Genomic DNA, 20,889 nt, shown 5'->3' with positions numbered 1-20,889 from the left:
ATATAAAAATGAATGTTATGAATATGGTGAGACTTAGCGTTGCACATTAGGCAAAAGTAAGTTTATAGGAGTTTTGACTGCATTTAAAAGGGATGACGGGTCAATTTCCCTTAAAACGTTCTGATATTATTAAAATCTTTGAAGGTCTTTATAGGGCTTTATACTGTGAAGATACCACACAAAATATTTCACCGAATGAAGGGAGGTGGTTAGAAACTACTGATTCAATGTACAGCAGATCAAGATAAATCCCCATACCTCTTTCAGGGTCCTAATCTCATTGGTCTTCTCCTACTTTCTGTGTTGTCTTTTATTCCTTCAGTACAAGAAGCCCATGAGTTTTTATCTTGTGGGATGCATAAGGGACAGTACATATTTTGCTAGATATGGAACACAGCAGTGCCCACTTATGGAATAAGTTAGGGATAGGCCATTCCACTTTCCCAGCAATCTTTACATTGCTTTTTCTAGGTTACCAATGGGAGATCAGGGAAGGTTCCAATTTCTTCCAGTAATATGCAATCACTAATTTGGCTGCTCCTATACTCTACATAGACATACCACTGGCAGAATCTGTAATGGTCTCAATCCCAGAAAATATGCACTTGGTTTAAAGGGTAGAGAGAAGCCAAAGTTTCCCTCCAAAGTCTTTACAACCACTGTCAAAAAACTGTCAGCTTAGGACATTTCAACTATGTGTAAGTAACCTCCCATCACTCCACAACTTCTCCAACAGTCGTGAAATGGCCACAAACATGTGGTGTATCCTAAACAGGGTGTAGTTCCACCTATAAAGAGTGTCCTAGTGAATATCTTTGGTTTTTTTCAACTAATGGCATTCTTATGGATGTCTCTTCTCAGTAAATCCTACTCTCAGTATTATCTGCTACCCTATGCTACTCTCTCACTGCTATATGTAGGGCCATTTTTATATCTGCAGAGTTTCTTTGACTATGTCAGAGTTAGAAATCTCCCCTTTTGTGCCTATTGACAATCGTCTTTGCAAAAAGCATTTTGTCTTTGGTAGCTGCTAATTTTTTTCAGTGTGGATGAAGCACCTGGTGCTCAAGCTGGGGGTTAAGTAGTTTCTTATTTTCTCGTATCCCAAACTCTTTGGCATTGTACAAAATGTTTACAGCAGCATCTCAACACAGGAAATATATCATTCTGCAACTTCCTTTCCTACAGGGTTTTTCAGACTCATTTGAACCTATCCATAAGTATTCTCAGCTGTGCAATACATGTGAATGTCTGGCAAAGCCAGCCCTCCCCTCTGCTTCTAGTCTGTGTAAGAGTCAAGATCCTTGGTCTTGCCTTTTCCAATATCAAACATTTTTGCTGTTATTTGTGTATGTTGGTGGGTGACGTCCTGATTTACTGCTATTGGAAATTCTGGGGAGAATGGTAATTGTAAATATATTTATCCAGCCATTCACAAAAGGCATCTACTAAACTATGTTTCAAGGTTTTCCTTAATTTCTTCCAACGGTGGGGTGTAGTTTGTAGAGTTGATGAACCTGTGTTATTTTGATTCCTAAGTACTTGGTATAGTTGGTGGTAGAAAGGAATTAATATTTCTCTTTCAATATCTGGGTTTTACTGACAGGGAGCGCAATGTTAATGATCTCTGACTTGCCCATGTTGATTTTTTAACCAGGAACCATTTCAAAGTGCCTATAATGCATTGCTAGTTCGGGCAATGACTTATCAGGTACCCCGATGTGAGAAGGACATCATCTCCATTTAAGAAAGTTGTAAGTTTCTCAAGGCAGAATGAGATACTATCCCCGCCCCCAATGACCCCTCAGCTTGAATTCCCTCTGTGAATGGTTCTATATTTAACAAAAACAATGGGAGGGACAATGAGCATCCCTGTCTAGCTCCTATAGCGAGTACAAACAGCCTCAATTGTTGCCCCGTGAGCAAGATTGATGCTTCAAGTCTAGTGTACATCACACCAGCATTCTGACGAAGTAGTTCCTCAAAGCTCATCATTTGCATAGGTGAGAAAATGTCAGTATACCAGGTCGAAGGTCTTCTTTGGCCTAAAGAAATTAAAACGGCATTAATCTAGCTGATCTGTGTTTTTTCGAAACAAGGGGATGTTCATCTTACCTTGTCATGGGTTTAACTAGTGCATACAAAGCCCAATCGACTGACATTGAGCAGTTGTAGCAAACATTTGTCTAGCTAATTTATAGTTAAAAGGTGGGTCTCCTGGCATGGAAAAGAACCATGCACAGTGGGCCTAAATGCACTATGTCCCTGGTGTCAATACTGAGAGTGCCTAAAAGGGAGCAGAGAGCCTTGGCTAAAACCCTGCCAAGGCTCTATCCATCCTCTGCCCACATCCAACATTCTATGAGTTTAAAGCCTTATTGGTACCTTTCTTGTTTTTAGAGTATTTTTCTGCACGGTTATCTTCACAGAAGTTATGAAACTTTCTTCTCAGTTTATATACTAAAGCCAAGTTTATTGGCTAGCTCTTACTGGGTTTTTATATTCTCTTGCTTTTTGTGTCCGCCATGGTTTCCTCCAGGTTCCTGGGTTAGCTCCTGTGTCTTGAGTATTTTCACTGCTCCCCTCCCCTACGTTCGTTGTTTGCACATTTAGTTTTAGTATCTGTGCAGCTTCCCATTTATTTATTAGTAACATGATGTGTTTTGCCAGGATGTTCAAAGGCAATTCTGAAAGGGTGTGGCCATCTGTATTTGGTGTGAAGGCAGTTTGTAAATTGGGTGAACAGCTCCTCTGCATTGCTTTGCAGCTCTGCTTGCGAAAGGTCTCAAAATATCTGACATGAGTGGTCTTGGTATGAAATGATTGGTATTTTCAGTGCTGCTTGCAATACTGCCTATTTTTCACTACAATTGTTGCATTCTGCAACAAAGCCTCTGTCACATGATTGTTGTTGGTTCTTTAGGGCCAATTGTGTAATTTGCATAGCCTCACCACAACCGGGTCTTTTTCCAGCCAAAAAAGTAAAGTTTTGACATTACAGAAGTAATGACTTACCCTTCCAGTTCATCAGCTAGCCCTTATTTTCAGATTCTCTTTCCTTGATTTCCTAGCCTAAGCGTTAAAGTAATAGATGGTGGAGGGAGGAGTCACCCACACCTACACAGTGCAACGCTGTGCTTGAGTAGAGACTTACCATTTTACATGTCTCAGAGACTGACATTTATAGACTTCTAGGGTCATGCTGTAGAGAAGATGTAAAAAGTGAATCTAACCAAGCCTCCTGCGAAAGCAAGTTCAGAAATTCACATGACTAGACGAACTAGTGTAAGTTACCAAACAACTCCAGCTCTGGAGGTTCTACACTGGTTTTCCCTCGATGGAAGAATAACAATGTAAGTATGAACTAGCCAGGGAGCCACAGCTACACACAATACCAAGTTCTGAAACAGGAATGTTCTCTGCATGGTTAAGGATGTGTACCCCTGCCCTAAGTGACCAACTGTACTGTTGTCTGGATCCCTAATGCTGTTTTTTTTTGTCATGGGTAAACACGGATCATACATTTGTAACCATGACATAGGCCTGTCTCACGGACTGTGGACTTGCTAGACGATGAGTGGCACCCAAAGCGCTACCCTCATAGTGGTGGAAGGCTACCGCCTTCACCAAGAGTTAGGCAACACAGGGACGACAGTGGCAGCATACCGTGTAGTGATCAGTAGTAGATAACAGGTACTTTATACACTGGGTCACTAGAGTGAGGACTAGAGGCTCACTCACTTTTTTCAAAGTTCTGCTGCTGTGTGCTTAATTCACCCATAGCCTACATCAGATACAAGTGGAGTACTGCGTAGCGCAGGAGTAGTAACTGCGCTGGATGTATGTGTGCCAGGGAGGGGATAAAGTAGATGAATAAAGCAGTACTGTGCAGTATATGAATGGTTAGTGCATATACTGGGTGTTTGTATGCCTGTGAGAAATACATAACATGAGATGTAGTGCTGTGCAGTTTGCATGTAATGAAAGCATGTGCTGGGTGTATGTGTGCTTGTGTGACATACAATACATGAAGGGTGAAGTGCTGTGTGAACATGGTGAGCATGCTGCAAGTGTGAGTGTCATCAAATAGCACACCCTGGTACAGTATAAAAAAGCTCCAGTGCTGAACAGTGCATGCAGACTGCATGCATGTGAAGAATGTATGTGTACTTGTAGTAGTACAGTGGAGGTTACAGAGATAGGCAAAAAGTGTGCTGAGAAAAGTACACCGAGTTCAAGTGAGCCTGCAATGGTACATTACATGAAGGACTTAGTGCCATTTTGGAAAGCCAATGCCTGCCTGCTGAGGACATGAGCAGTAAAAGAATCCTCTCAAGAGATTCACTGGAGGAAGGGACCCTCCTCTTATACTTCAAAAGGTTGCTCTTTGAATCAGTGATAAGGTAGAAGGAAGGGGCCTGGACACAACTTATGAAAGGGGATCGGGCTGACGAGGGAATCATAAAGAGTAGGGTTGGGAGCCTAGGATTAAACTTTTGATGCACACATCACCATGGCTGACATCCAAGTGTGAATTCTGGTATCTCTCATGAACTGTATAGTGGGTCAATCCGCTCGGAGTTGTGCCTTCTGTGACAGACAACATTTCAGGGGTAAAGAACAAAAGAGGAGTGCTACTTCAAAAGAAGCAGAACACCCAACATAAAACTTCAAAGACTAAGACTCTAAATCACATTTTGGTGCCTGAAAATGGACTATAAGAAGGGGAGGTTCAGACCCCAAACGTTGTTTTCCATGCAGTCTAATGGGTTGGGAAAGAAGGGGAAGCTCTGCAAGACTTCTGCCTGTGACCAAAACTGAGGGCAAAGACCTGCTAATTTCCATGCTGGGTGAGTGGACATCACCCAGAAAAAACAAGACGACCTGCCTTGGAGCGAGGTCAGCAAGTTTTGGCTCAGCAATCCCTATATACACTAGGAGAGGGCCCCTGTAGACTGAGCAGCGTGTGGAGCATCGTACGGCTCTTGCTAAGCCCTTAGCACCATGCTGCAATGACCCTGTATGCCGGGGGTGGGGTGGGAGGGAGATGGGCACTGGTAAAGTTCCTGGTCAAGGAGCATGGAGACTCGTAACTGCCATGGAGGAGAGGTTTAAATTGGAGAGGTCCACACCTGATTTACCAAGTACCTCGTCAACCCCGTATGCCAGGAGCGGCTGCCAGTACTTACATTGCCAAGAGTTTTGGAAAAGACTGAGGCTGTGTTTTTGTTTGACAGATCAAGCCCGCATAATAAGAGAACTGCCCCTGCCTGACTCTCCACTCCAAGGACTGCATAGGAAGTCTAAGTCAACGCCGCACCATCACTGGACTCCAGTCGGGAGCTGAAGAAAGGATTCTCCTACAAGTTGGGGAAAACGGACTTACCACCTCTATGTAAACTGTGTGCTGCTCCACTAACTGGAGAAACCAGCAGGGCCACTCAAGAGGGAGAGCCTAAACTGATGAGTGCTGCGGGCAGCCCAAATCCTCTGAGCAAGATCAGAACTTGCAGTGCCCCCACTGAGGACACCCGCTGCAACACTGAGTGCCCCAGTGGTGCAGGAGCGGATAAGATATGAACTGTGCCTGTTGGCCCTGGGGATTCGCTACTACAGGTGCTAAGACACAAACACCTCTGACCAATTCCTGAAAAGTCAAAGGAGAACTCTTGAGTAGAGACTAATAGTAAGCATTCCCTGGATGCAGCGCCCGGTGGATGGGGAATAACACTGAACACGTTACAAGGAAAAGGCGGTGGGACAGCGATTTGCCTGACAACTACTAGAGACTCCACTTCGAGAGGACTGCATAATTGCTTGTATATATTGTTATTTCCTTTGCAGGAGTAGAGTTAGAAATAAAATATTTTTCCTGTAAAAGCAAATATTTGACTGGACATTGATTTGCTGTTCACATTGTGTGCTTTGAGTTATGAGGCGTGTTCCCTTGCCTGTATTCACCACCCCCTGCCGCCACCCCTCCCACCCTTAGGTGAAGCCTTTCACTGCTCGTCTCAGCTACCACTGAGAGTCAAGTGAAGAAAGTGTACTTGGGCCCAGTTACTCAGGATGCACAGTAGGCTGGGCCCTAGGACATCAGGAGTATAAGGCCTCAACCACCATGGTTGGGTGTGCCCCTCTGAAAGGGATTCTGACACCAAGCTTTAAAGCTGTACGTTTCAAAAGGCTCTAAAGAACTAACAAGAGTAAATGTTCAAAAAGTAAAACGTAAATGAGCCCATTCCTTATTCTTCTTCAGTGCAAAATATTTGAAACACTGACGCAGAACAAGAGTAATTCATACTCACTACATTTGATAATAAACTGAAATTGTCACATCACTTATTTCAAATTCATAAATTCTGACAAAAGGTCAAATGAAAGTAAAGCACTGCACAAGTTATATTCAACTGTCAGCAAAATGACTGCTACCTTACCTTGTGATTTAGGATGTCATTCATGCGCCTCGTGGCCTCAGAGCTGTGAGATTCGGGAAAGCATTTTTTGGGTATAACACCATATTTTTCTGAAAGCACAAAATAATAAAGGTGTTTGGTTTCACAGCAATGCTCCTCTTGCAAAGGCAGGTTACAGTAAAGAAAAAAAACATGAAGTCTGAAACCACAACACATGGGATAAGTGTACCATTTTATTTAACTTCTCTTATGATTTGTATATGTCATCTCAGACGTAATACTCTACATGCCACAAGATACAGTATACTTTCTTTAGAGGAGATCTACTAAACAACACAAATAGCCATGACTGAAAATATTAACATCTTTAACTCAAAACCTTTAGTTTGAACTTGTGACACTGGATAGGTGGTCTTTAAGGACCTACATTTGGTAAATTAAAACCTTACATCTATAAAAAAATATTTTGACCAAGTTAACTATATGACACAGTGGAACAAACCATGGCACCACTCCTCCTGCACAGAACAAACATTTAAGGTGGGAAGGATACTTTGTCCCAAACATGACGGATAATCCATTTGTCGTATTAGAAATTCAATACTTATAATACCGTGGACAGAATATCTGTCACATTTTGATGAAGTTCCCATCTTTCAAACTCAAAAACAAGGCTCTAATTGTCAACAAGATTTAGTACTGTAAAAAACACATTAAAAAAGTATCCGCTGTAAAAGTGCCTTTTATGTTCTGCATAGACTGATAACTGTATTTAACAACTTTAAGATCTTGAACACACTACTCTCCAAATTCAAGGGATCAACAAAAGAAGTGTGGAAAGTTTAAGTAACACGAATTAAAAGGTGCTAAATATGCATCCTGGTTGCAATCCAACAGATCTAGCAGGATAACAAAGCATTATCATGTCCTTCATCTAGGTTTTTGTGTGCTAACAACCGACATTGGCTAGATGAATGCAAAGCAGATGGTAGGTAAGAGGAAGGATCAGAACACTGGTATTCTATTTTAACAAATGTCTAGAATGGCAGTCAAATCTGTGCATTCTCTCATTCGCTATGGCCACTCATTTTTCTGTTGCATAGATATTTCACATTTTTGCCCACCACACTAAGGGCAGACTAATCAGCTTGTTCGCCCCACGTGAGCTGTAGTGAATGTTTCTACTATGAACAAATAAGTCCATTTCCCAACTGGTGCTGTTAGTGGGTATTCATTGCCTTTGACAGAAACACCCAACTACAGTATCACTAGATCAATGGGTCAAGTGGAATGTTAAAGTTATTGAGTTATCTAATATTGAACAGTATCTATTTCTAATACGATGATATACGTACATACGACCACAACAGGTGGATGAAGAAGGCAGCAATTTCACAACTCTTCCAACACTAGTATGAACCCCCTAACACTGCTTCCAAAGTAAAAGTAATCAGTTTATAGTCATTTTGTTGTGTCTAATACATATTGACAGCTGCTCTAGCCCATACTTTAGACCGCAGTCTGGTAAGCACATCTATCATTGAGTCACACTGATGGATTCTTTAAAAGGTTGGAGATTGCTTGCCAAGGCTTAGAAGTTGGAGATCCTTTTTAGGTCTCTGTTCTAGACGGTGTGCATGCACTGTCTGGAACTGAGACATGCTGTATCTATTTTGTGGGCTACAGCCCGCCCAGAGGCGTCCCATTTGCTGGCACCATAGTCGCTCCATTTTCCAAGGGCATGCACACGTCATGCCTCTTCTAGTGTTTAGCCATCCCAGAGAGCACTACTTTTAAACATATGCAGCGGCAACTGTAGTGGATTGTTTCCTCATTACTTTTTTTATTTCTTCAAGGGCGATTTTCATGAGCGACAGTTACTGCCGAGCTGGGACCGCCCAACTCGCTAGCATTATGTCATGCTGCCTAGGCATGTCCATAGGAACTTTGGAACGAGTTAGGAGGGTTGTTCTTTTTAGAAGGGATATGCTGGCCAGATACAGTAATGGGTTCCAATGGAAAAAATGGGAATAAATAAGCAGACTAAATCGTTGAGCCACATGAACATTCTGTCTACTTTGAACAGAAAACACAGACAGGAATATTATTAACTTCATATTCTTCAAGTGGGTGTATATATCCTCTGTGTGTTCGATCACTGGTCATACTAACCACAGCATTTTAAAGGATATATATATATTTTTTTTCTTTACACCTTTACATAGTCTGTAGAAAAACTGCCTCAAAAAAGGAATTCATGTGGATAAAATATGGGTGTAAACTAACAGGCTGGATTAAAACACAGAAATAAAGAAAATAGACTACAGTACATTAAACACAACAGTTGTTCATACTCATGCTGTAGTCAAACCTTTAGGTCCCTACGGAGGTCTCTTCCCTACCACAATGCCAATCTTCCCAGAAGCCAGAACATACACGAAAGTAAGGAACCTACCCTACATTTCTTCCTCCCCTCATACTTGCTTTTCAATTTAAACACAAACGTACCATTATGGAGATGCTGCATGAGACATTTGCCTATAATTACAGTGGAGTCGAGAGGAAGAAGCGGTTTTCAGACTCCAAGGGGCTCTCTCTGTCCTGCCCTAGTAACTCTCAAAAAGGATACTCCTGCTAAAGCACCTGCTAAAGTTATTACATCCCAACACCCTCTCATTGTCAGCCCTTGGTGCCCTGCCTACCACCATTAGAGTTAATTCTACTTCGCGTATCTGTATTTTCTGCTTCACCCTTTTACCAGTCAGACGCCCAAGAACAAACTGTTCACAGCACATCAATGCTTAGTACAACGTGGTGCTAGCATTTAGAGGAAGACGCTACATCAACAGGGTCCCTCGTGCGTTTTGCCTTATTGCCAAATTTCCACTTTCCTGGCCTCTTTTCCAAGACTGCTATTTTACGCCACACATCTCAGCATGTTGAGGTTACTTTTTGCTGGAGTAAAGCACTATTAAAAACACAACATGAAACACTGCTATAGATCCACAAAGGAAAAATTATACAGTACCAGGTCATCTAATATAGGACACAGTAAAGAACCTAGATACAGCCTACTCCAAAGACTACTGTCCTACCAGAACAGAATCCAGTAAGCAAGCCATGACCTATATCATTGTGCGCAAAGCAATACTTATAAGCCCAAGACCTGTGAATTGGTCTATCAAGAGCACGCATGTTGATCATTGTCCAGCAGAGTGTTTGATGCAGCACTGCGCTTACCAATAAGGTTCACAAGCATGTCCCACTGTCCTCCATCGTTAGAGGGGTTGGAAAGCAGAAACTGCATCAGCCTACCATCCACAGGCTCCTTCTGATGAGCAGTCTCAATGAAGGCGTTCAGAAAATAGTGACATCGCTCCACCTAAGATATAAATAGACAGCAGAAGGAGGATTAAATGTGGGAAGGGGTACTATATATTGGTCATCTATCCAATGAGACAGTCCACACTTCTCACTATTCTCCCTACAGTCCAAACCTGAGCAAAACTGTAGTTGGTCCCCCAAACATTTTCCCTTAAAGTAAAATGAGCAGGGTCCTTACTACTGCCTGTTGCTAATATTGCGTACCAAGAAGAGGGCACCATAAACATGAAAACAAACCAAGTTGCATGTAATAATACATCAAATGAAGACACGGGGTGCACAACTGTTTCATTAAGAGAGCCAACAAAATGACTCGAGTGTAATCAGCCTCCAAAGGAGAAGGAAGGAAGTGCCATTAATCAGAGAATACCCAAATGTATTTTTGACGAGTGGTTTCAGTACAGCTACAGACTTGAGAAGCTGTGGTCTGATCTAGCTAGAATTTCAATCCCCTTTCCCTGCTTATACATACCTTATCCCAGAAAAATAGATAGGACTGGCTGAACTCAAATTCCTCAATGTTGAATTTCTTCATGAAAGGAAGCCTTATGACATTCAGACAGGAGAATATCCAGCATCTCCCTAGAAAAACAATTAACATAGATCAGCACAGTGAAGTAGTGGCTCCCTTCACAATAATTAGGTCTAATGCATCGCCTAGCATAATGAAGTAAAGAGATGTACCAGCAGCAATTCAACTCCACCACCCTTCATAGCTATCAAATACAAACATTACATTGCATTTAATAAGTGGTATACAGTAATATTTAACATACCCACAAACATCTTATTGGGTCCGTATGAGTGCTTCTCAAATTCTACTATGACATCCCCACTTTCTCATGAGTTTCTTGGATTCTCAATACCCTGCAGATCCCTGTGTAAAAAGCAGTTTTTAGAATATTGGCGTTACTTTCCAGTTACCCAGTAGTACGCGCTCGGAGCACATGAAGCACCCATGTGAGGTAGCATGCAATACCATTTGCCTTCGGCTCTCAATTTTCACTTTACTTTCTTACAGCATTTAACCTCAACTACAGCCAATTCAGCTCCTGTTCAGTGTTTGCTCCATCTCATGCTACATACAACAGTGACTGCTGCAAATAGCATTGGCAGAGCTGATATGTTGCACCTTTGGGTCCTACTGGCTTTGCCAATGTCTCTTTACGATGCAGGATTGTTAAAAATAAATAAAATAAAAATAAAAAAATAAAAATTATATATATATATATATATTAAAAAGGCGTTGGAATGCATGCACACCAGCAGAATGAAAAAGAAACCATTTGCTTTAACTAACTTAACCGATCCAAGACTGAGGATGCCACTTTAACTGGCAAGAAAAAAAAAAATGTTTTAGTGTACATGCACAAATGTAAAAGAATAAATATAAAAGGTCTGCGGGAGTAGTGAGATTACAGAGGAGCGAATGGGATGAGAGGGTGGGGGTAAAGAGGGAAAAGCAGTACATGATGGAAAGAGCAACATAGGGAAGGGGAGAAGGGCACATGGAGAGAAGAGAACGCAGGGGCAAGAGTACGGAGCATAAGTAGCACATTAAAGTGACATCAACACGGAGTGGTGAGAAGCAGTGAGGGTAAGTACAATAAGGAGTGCAAGGAGAGAAGTACACAAGAGAGAAACACGAAGCACGGCTAATGGGCATCCGGGAAGAGAAGGAGTGCACATGCACTCTGATGGAGTACTTAACCAAAAAAAAAAGTAAAGAAAAAGTTCCCTAAACGTTTCCGGTGCCAAGATAGAAGCCAGATATTTGGTAAAGAGGTTATGCTTCAGGGGAGGGCCAGACTCAAGATGGAAAAGCTGGGAGGAAGACATCAAATAAGATGCAAGCAGATTAGTGAAAATAAAGCCAACCAATGGTAAGCAAGGGGCAGATTTAAACACTTCCAAGACTCGCAGGTAAAGTCTCAAAAGTATCCCAGGCCTGTATAACAGCCCAATTGACTAACAATAGCAATCTTTCTCATTCAAAGTGAAAAGTGTTTTATTTGCAACCCTCACAAAATTACAACCAGCAAAGTCAGACAAAACAGCGATCAAGAAGGCGTAAGAGTCTACACTGGTGTCAGTAGAAAATCCTTACAGTATATTTAAGGCACGTCGTCAAAGCATTGGGATAGAACAAGGCAATACTTTTGCTCAAAAGCAGAATTTCCGCTGCAAACAAGACATGCAAACAGACATGATACCCACAGCTGGTATCTATACAGTATGCAACTCGTGGGCTGCCAATGAGATATCAGTGGTTTCCAACCTTTTGACTCCTGTGGACCCCGACTTTATCAGTACTGCAACCTGCGGACCCCACTGAATCATTATTGGAATCCAGGGACCCCCCCCCAATGAGTCATTACTGAAAGCTGGGGACCTAAGCTGTTAATATTCTTACATTTTCTAACCAGTCGCGGACCCCAGGGGTCCCCGGACCACAAGTTGGAAGCCAGCTGGTTAGTCTTTGCTGCCAGTTCCTTCTCACAACCACACAGGTTCAGCTTTGCAGAATTACTGCAGAGAACTGCTAGGTCATCAAGCAACAGTCCACAGGCTGTTTCACTCACTAGCACTAAGGTTGTAACTTCCTGCCTAGTTCTCATTTTCACCTTTCTTCCGTTTCCTGTGAAATTTTCAGAGCCTCGCATCTCTCAACACAGCTACCTTTCTCTTTACTTCATGTTTGTTGCTTACCCTTGAGCCTGCAGAATTAAAGCTTTCTGAAAGACTGTGTTTCTTTGCTGATCTCATGCAATCATTTTAAAATATCATTTTCTCTCCATGGCCAGCCCTTTGTAAACTACATTCCCTCACACATTAAGGACAACCATTTCATGCCCTCGGTTGTACACTTAAGAACCCCTTCATTGCCGTTCAAGATTACTGCCACTGAGTCATGACAATACTTTCTCTTCTCAGCTTTCTTTCTCATGTCTTACTCCACTAACTTCGTTTTAGGAAACGTACATCGTTCTCATTTCATTGGCGCACTATGATTTCACGAACAGTGTCAAGCAAGCATATGGCTTCTTCATTCACGAACTGGATGCTAGCGAGCTTGAGTTTTTCCAAACGCGGGATTGTCCACAAACAAACGTTGACTCTACTTTTCAAGTTAGGGCATTTGCTTTAATGCCACCGTCTTTTATGGATTAATTATTCAGCTATTTAGTACCTTAAGCATAATGGCTCACATAGTTATCAAGGTTATTTTTTAGGGTTGGATACGATCCAAAGTGAGGACGCTCAATTTTTTTTTTACTTTTTTTTATTTTTTTTAAGAACTACAAATATTTTTGGGCGACTGTTTCACTTTGAGACGAACTGTGTTTATCACAACAAAACTACCAAGCATCTTTATGTTCCTCAGTTAAAACACTTTCCCTTTAGTTCCTAAAAAAAGATGTAAGGGCCATACAAATCGCAAGTTTGTAGATTGTATCAAAGGAAAAAACAAACTTTGAGGGCCCTGTGACATTTCTACACGTTTCAGGTTCTGTCTAAACACGACATTTCACAAATGTCAAATCCGCATCCTAATGTCGGAGAACAAAAAAAACACAATTACGTATAGAGTGTGAGGTATGGCATATACACAAAACTCACCATTAAATATTTATTCTTTTTGGCATCACCGAAAAGAAAAAAAAAACAATTCAGCCACTCCATTATATCTCTCGCAAAATCCCCTTTGTGAGTTAAAATACAAATTAATCACTAAACCAAGTGCAATTTTCGTTGCGTATTTGTTTCACATATTACCACAAAACTATACAATAAGCAACTTGGGCGAAAAGGTAGGCCATCCCACAGTTTCCCAACATGAAAGTGTAATAGCAGTTGAATTATCACAGCACAACTATGCAATTTTTTGGACTCTGCCCTAGTTACCTATATAATCAAGAGTGAGAAAAATGTGGTGTTTACTATGTGACCTCTTCTGCATATAGTTCAGGCCTACATCAAGTCCTGACATTTTTATGCCATCCACACACTAACCCATTCAAATAAAAATGTTATATTTGCTTTATTGTAGTGTTTGGCCAATGAGCGCAGGACGTCATCTCTGAAAGACTGTTAAATAACCAGTTCTGGTCTATCTTACCGTACTTCTATTGCTGAGTGTCCATGTAAGGTAAGTCGACCAGACGAGTTTTACTTAATTAAAATTAAAAAAAGAAAAAACACACACACACACAATCAAAGCCAACCAGATCAAATTCCAACAATGCAAAATGTCAGGTCCAAAGGTCATGTTAAGATTTGAGACTTTTAAATGTGTTTTTCGGGCATCAGGGGTTCACTGTTACTGACTGAAGCAACATTGAACCAATGCTGCCTTGAGAAGGTATTGCGCATTTAAACTGAGTTAGCACATGCCCAGTTAGTCTTCTTTACACGACACAGCATAAAAATGCATTAATAAAATGACAGTTACAAAATTAACTTTTATTGTTCAGCCTGCACTGTAAGGTGGGGTGTTTGCCAGTCCAGAGGACGTGGTGATCAAGACCAAAAGATTACAAAAATGACAATGTTCATTTTAAAGATTGACCAACCTAGCATCAGATTTCCTGCTCACTCAACCAATTAAGCTCGTCAGTATCGCATACGAAATGGAACTTACTTCTGGACATGTGATTTAGGACAGAAAACTTGGCTATCGTTTGCAGAGGTGATGATGACAGGCATAACTCGCTACTTGCATTCTAGCTACTTTCTGCCATTATTCTGGGATTTCCAGAGTATTATTTAACGTACTACAAGCGCATTTCTTAACGCATAGGGCCAGATTTAGATATTGGCTAAGGGATTACTTCGTCAAAACAGTGACGGATAGCCCCGTCCGCCGAAATTTAAATTCCATTATATCCTATTGGATTTCGATGTCGGCGAAAGGGATATCTGGCACTGCTGCTGAGTAACCCCTCTACCAATATCTAAGTCAGACCCATTGTTTGATTGCATCCTGAAGCAACAGGCACAAAGAGTATGAATATGGAAGTGTTCATACACTGAATGAAGAATTTGATCATCTCAGGTCTGTGAGAGCTCGGTTAAGTGTATATTTCTGAAATTAAACAATCCAAAACTCACTCTACTCTTAAAAAATAAACCTAAATATTGATACTAAAGCGCAACAAATATAATAATTGACCTAATGTTATTATAACTGTGCAGAATACATTTAAGCGTAATGAATACACCTTAGATAATGTTCGGTCCAAAAACAATTACCTTTTTCCGAACTGTGTAATTTCGTTTTAGAAGAATTAAGGTGTCACACTTTTCTCAACATCTAGTCCTTGACAGACTGATGCTGATAAACTCTATATACACTATACAAATATTGCAGGATCTGGGTGTTATCACAGTAAGTGTATAAGAGGCCAACGGATCCATTAATTTGGCTGACCCATGCAGACGGGTGGAAGGGGTCGGGAATAAAGACAAGTACAGTACATCCCATGAGAGGCTGCGGCATTCAGAATAGAAAAGTGGAAGGGTCACCGCTTGTTGTCTTACTAAGCAAAGGGACCATTGCCCTCCCAATAACAGTCCTCTAAATTGAACTACCTGTAGAGAGGCTAAAAAAAAAGTCCTGCGTATCAGCTTTGAGAAAACATTACAAGTTTGAAATTATCATTCAATTATCAACCTTTCTAATAACTAAGAAAAATACACTTCTGTATACAGCACCACAAGTAAAACAGCTTCTTTAACTATCTAGATTATCCTACCAAACAGATTCAAATCAATAAGAGGTGAATGGACAAGGTGAGATGAGCAGTTGAAGACAAGGCAAACATGTTGAAAGATCTCGAAGGTATGCATGAATACATTTTGCATGTTGTGATGAAAAGAATACATAAATGGAAAATCTGATTCGTCAACGAGATGTTGTTTGGTCTGCGAAGCAAATGTTTTACGTTTTTGTGGCGCAATAAATGCTACTGTATCCTAAATCATACAGACATCTTTCTTGGACCAAACTGCTAACACCAGCCATTTTGGTAAGGCCCAGTAAACAAAGTGAGCATAAATTATTAATATCTGAAATCAAATACTCTCTGCAAGTTCAAATGTTGTGCTGCGACACTGCCACAATTCAATTACTTTTCTTCATATCGACAACTGCTTCTTAACACGGACAACAAAGCAGTAAGGCAAAGCACTGTAAACATATTTGACATTCAATAGTTGTGGCTTTCTTACCAGAGTTTTTCTGATTAGTGATGGGCTTGCCCTCGGCAGGTATGGCGTGCTGGAACACATGCACTGTATCCTGGATGGTTTGCCTATGGACACACATCTCGAGTGGATCATTGCTGGAGGCAACATTCTGGGCTAGCACGTACCGAGGTTCCGATTTTAGGTTTTTGGCAAATAAAGCTGTCTTTTCCAAAGTTAAACCTGGTGATGGATACAATCTATTAGAAATAAGTTGTCGAAAAATAACCTTCCTCATTTAAACCATGGACATGCAACTGCATATGTTGTTCAAAGCTACTGTATCTGTAAAAACATCCATACAGCTGTAAATAAAAGGGGTTGAATAGGACACTTCTATGAGTTTGCAGAAGGAATATCAGAAGCCTGTAGATGATGGAAGACACCATTGGGCGTTGCCCTGCCACCCGTGAGTCACTACATATTGCCTATAATCTGTTGCTGCTATTATATTATTTTATCAACAGTGTCTAAATGCATGTCAGCCGTTTCTGCCTCTCCGTATAATAGGATAAATGATGTTGAGCCACAACCAATCTACAGCGTGCTGTTCAAAAGCAAGGCATTCTGAAGTTGGATGTTTAGATTGCACAGGTGTGAGGGCATCCTTAAGAAACGTTCCCTCACAAAAGCACAATACATAGTATTTAGCAGACTTCCTTAGAATGGCTCAGGCAGAGCTGTACCTCTGCTAAAATGAGGCTGTCAGGGTGCTATCAGACAATGAAAACCCTAGGAGAGGGCTTCCCCTCGTTAATTCTGACCCTTTGGCACTGTTACTCCTCGCCTGGAGCGCAGAATTCCTGCCCTGTTGATTCGTATATTCGGCATTAGATTCCTGCCTTGCTACGGCAGGGGAGTCACCAATAGAGGAAACAGGGTAAATAAAAAAATTAAAAAAACAATCTAGCTTTCACTGTGACTGAGAGTTAATCAAATTGAATGAAGGTGAAAGGAGTGTGGTTTGTCAGTGAGAGTCAAAAAGAGTGGGAAATCAGTGAGTGAGAGTAAGTGACGAAGGGGGTGTGAGCGAGTTAAACTGAATGAGGAGTAAAGAAAGAGAGTTAGGGGAGTCACGGGTAGTAAGGGTGAAAGAGTGTTGATGTACGAGTATATGTTTGTGTGTGAGAATGAGGAAATCCGAGTGTGAGGGAGCTAGAATGAATACGGAAAATGAATAAGAGGAGTTTGAGAGAGTAAGAAGGTGCACGTGTGCCAAGCTTTGAAGTTTGTTTTTGTCCATGGCATATTCAGAGTAACTTTCTTTGCTCATGTGGGCACCCATGGCAACATACTGGCATATTTGAGATAGATTTAGACATAAGAGGGCACCATTGACAAAATGCTGACAATGACATACTGAAAGTAATTCTAGTCATAAGGGAACACCCAAGACAAGTTTCGGGAGGGGGCAGGATACGGGGGAGGGGTGGTGTCGGGCTGATTTGGGTAGTTTTTTTTTTTTTTTTACATTGGCCAAGGTAAGTAGACAATCAATGGTAGAATAGTGGTACTGTCCTACTGTGTGTAATTATCAGTAGGAGAGGGTATATCTAACAAAATAGAGGGATGGGACCACTTAATTCTTTACATACATAGGGGCCCATGGGAAATGTTTAAAAACATCAGGTCAACATGCGGTAAACGTTTTCAACCTGCCACCAGGAGCACCGAAAGGCTGAGATGGCTGAACTGCGCTCAGACAGTGTTCACACAAATACCGTCGGTTTTGTCATGAACATGGCTAAATGAAACAAATAGCAGGTGTGGGCAGAGGCCTTGCTGCATTCTGTGGCGGTTCACAAGTGACCGGGTGCCACCCAAACACCCGTTTAAGAGTCACATGATAATTGCCCTCTTAAAACCTATGGTTTTAGCAAGTTTATGTGAAAATTGTACTTCATAATGCACAAGTTGTCAACATTTTTTTTTTCTCCAAACATTTTTTGCCCGTGGAGTGGAGAATTTCGGAACCCTTCTAGCAGAAATTTGGTTTGATTTGTTCGCTCCCTGGAATCAGTGGCAAGTAGTAAGTCCCAGCACCGCTCAAAGATCACGAGCTGCCACTGCACCATCTACAGGTACAGTGTATGGGATATTTCATTGTGTCCAACAGGGTGTTGAGATTGACAGGTACAGTCGATATCGAAGAGAAATCATAATTTGAATTTTCAATCCTCGCAAAAAACTGGCACAAGTAAGGATGGGGTGAAGGCCGCCCCAACCCTCCCACGACCCTGAGGCAGGTGCCCTCACATCCATCCCCCTTGTCCCGAGGGCCCTAACCCTATGCCTTCAAAAATCTCCACAGCCTAAGTAGTCCCCAGAACACCTCTGAGATTAAGAGCTCTGCCCTGGTAATCACATGAGCCTGAAAAGGGAGGGGGAGGGAGGGAAGGAGGTGGAGACCTCACAAACGTCGTCAACCTCAGAGGAGACCTCACAGAGGCCGTCCTCTTAAAGGCGATGACGCTCACGAACCCCGTTTGTCTGAAGCAGAATCACCACTAACCCCATTACCCTACTAAGGCAGTGAGGAATTACCACAAACCTAAGTAACCTAAGAGGAGGGTTGACAATGCCCATGCACCTAAATGGAAGAACTTACCCACCTAAAGCCCGGTCAGCCAAAGGGAGAGGGATAACACTTGTAAACGCAAATATCTCGATTAGAAATTATTAATGAATGTTTATGTATTCTGAATAATGAAAAATGTAGAAGATGATTAACGTAGAAAAATAATGTGCACATTTGAAATTGTGCCCTCGGAGAGTGACTACCAACATTCATAAATTATATTAAAAAGCAACTAACATGTGGAACATTGAAAATGTATTACAATAATGTAGTAGTATGTCATATTGAGAGATATAACTTATGCTTTGCATTATATTGTAGAGCTTAACTTAGCCAAAGCCGTGGCCTAGTTTTGGCAGGCCTGGTGCAGAAGCTGAATATTAACGTTCTATGTAAGGCACTGACGCCCTGAACTAACCGTGAACTGCTCATTGTTTAATAAAAAATCTGCTTAGCTGAAAACCTTTGCATGATCCAACGGACAGGAGAAAACTGTGTAAAGCATTCAGAGTGTACTTTCCCAGGACTCGAACAAAAGAGACACTGACTGGAGAAGAAGATGCAACATTTTTGATACCTGACGGGCCGGATGAGGAGGACATCAAAAAGTCAACTACATGGGAACTTTCTAATGCTAGAATTCATAGATTTAAAACACAAGAGTTGTTGGTTAAAGGAGAATCTTGTGATTAATTGACCACTTAGGAATTGGGGGATAGTCTGGGCGACTTCGATATAACTTTGTGACAGGTGGGAGAAAACTTCAGATGGAGAAAACTTGAGATGGATGGAGATAGAATGTAGGAGAGAGACCCTATTCTAAATTGATGCAAGGTAGAAGAGATTCAGGATTCTGTCATTGGGCTCATGCTTTTGAGAGCCCGATGTTATGCTGATTGATTGATGACCTGAAGATGAAGACTGACTCTGTTGCTGATCCATACCATGGATAGGTAGCTATGACAATGTGACTGAATTACCTTTTTGTGCCTTTTCTTTCTAGGTACCGACTGCGCTGTCTAATAATTTTCTCTTAGATAGATGTTTCCAAATTCATGTTCTAAGCTGTTTTCACATGAAGTCCCACATGCTAATGCTAATCTGGGTTAGATGAGGTTCCTATTTTAGGATACTGACAACTACAGAGACAAATGATTGATGGATTGATTTGCTGAACTCTGCTACTCATATTGACGTATTCACCTTTGATTCATATGTTGACTTATGCTAATGCTTTAGAATGTATTCTGCCACAAGTTTTGATTGGGTTATGTTATTGGTGGTTGCTAATGAACTAATCTTGATTTGAGTTGAATAAAGCTCGAAATAATCAACTTAGTATTGTAACTAATAGGGAAATAAAATTACTAAAACGTATATTGAGTTGTTGTTATTCATGACTGAAAGGTCAGGGTGTGTTGCTACTAACTGCTGTTTATGATTTGCTTAATGGTTATTGATTTTGAGTATTGATTATTGAGAACATTGGTCACACCGTAGCTAGGATACTCCATGCGAATCACAAGCCCACTCAAACTAGGGAGTAGGCGGTGCACAAGACCTTTCTGCCTTAGGCAAGTGTCTATGTGGGGGCCACTTGCAAGCCCCCTTCATGGTAAAAACACAGAACGTCCCCAGTGTAGGAGGCTCCCGGGTCCCACCAGAAAATCATAGCATCCCCTCACCCACAGAAGCCTGGGGAACTGGCTATAAATAAAATACAAAACTGAAACTTCGTCGGCTCCCTTTGTGTGAGGAGGAGCGCCTAAACGCCACAGGACATGAATTTTGGTGTTCCTAGTTAACCTGTCAGTACTGAAGGCGTCATCAGTTTCCCTTAACACAAAGCTCAAGGAACCCCTACGTCTAAGCCCTCTCTCTACCCTGTCAATCAATCGGCTCACTCTCTACCTCTGCTCCCACTTTTCATCACACCCCGAACCACCTCCCTCACCTGACTCCATGACTCTCTCCTCTTTTCCTTTCTATTCCCAGCCGGCGACACAGCAAACACTGCAGAATGACTGACCGGAAAAGAGAAATCTCTCTACTCGCGCCGGTTCCGGGCTACAGACAGAGACGAGGGACTTGTGTGACTCCCACATCTTCCGAATAGGCCATTGGAGACATTTTGTATTGGGATGCAAATATCTTGCAAAAGGGATAGTTGATATTCCTACAGGGGGTTAGTGGCTGTCTTTGAAATAGACGTACTATCTCGAAACTGAGCAGGCGGTCCTGTTATGAAAGGCTTGGAATCGATTG

The 20,889-nt window shown here is 41.6% G+C and overlaps 1 protein-coding gene across 1 annotated transcript in view; it reads right to left on the bottom strand.

Annotated features, from left to right (window-relative positions):
• The window catches only part of BLMH (bleomycin hydrolase), a 305,030-nt gene extending 284,346 nt beyond the window's left edge, over window positions 1–20,684 (bottom strand). Inside the window, exons 1-5 of the mRNA XM_069226259.1 lie at window positions 20,579–20,684; window positions 16,032–16,229; window positions 10,273–10,382; window positions 9,657–9,798; window positions 6,438–6,526 (exon numbers count right to left, since the gene is read on the bottom strand). Coding sequence (XP_069082360.1) covers window positions 6,438–6,526; window positions 9,657–9,798; window positions 10,273–10,382; window positions 16,032–16,229; window positions 20,579–20,588 — 549 coding nt within the window. The 5' untranslated portion in view covers window positions 20,589–20,684. The remainder of the gene's footprint in view (window positions 1–6,437; window positions 6,527–9,656; window positions 9,799–10,272; window positions 10,383–16,031; window positions 16,230–20,578) is intronic.
• Between the last annotated feature and the right edge of the window lie 205 nt (window positions 20,685–20,889).

Source organism: Pleurodeles waltl, chromosome 3_1 (assembly GCF_031143425.1).
Source record: "Pleurodeles waltl isolate 20211129_DDA chromosome 3_1, aPleWal1.hap1.20221129, whole genome shotgun sequence".
Classification (NCBI taxonomy): Eukaryota; Metazoa; Chordata; class Amphibia; order Caudata; family Salamandridae; genus Pleurodeles; species Pleurodeles waltl.
Note: the sequence above shows the minus strand (reverse complement) of the source record. Positions and strands in the feature narration are given on the sequence as shown.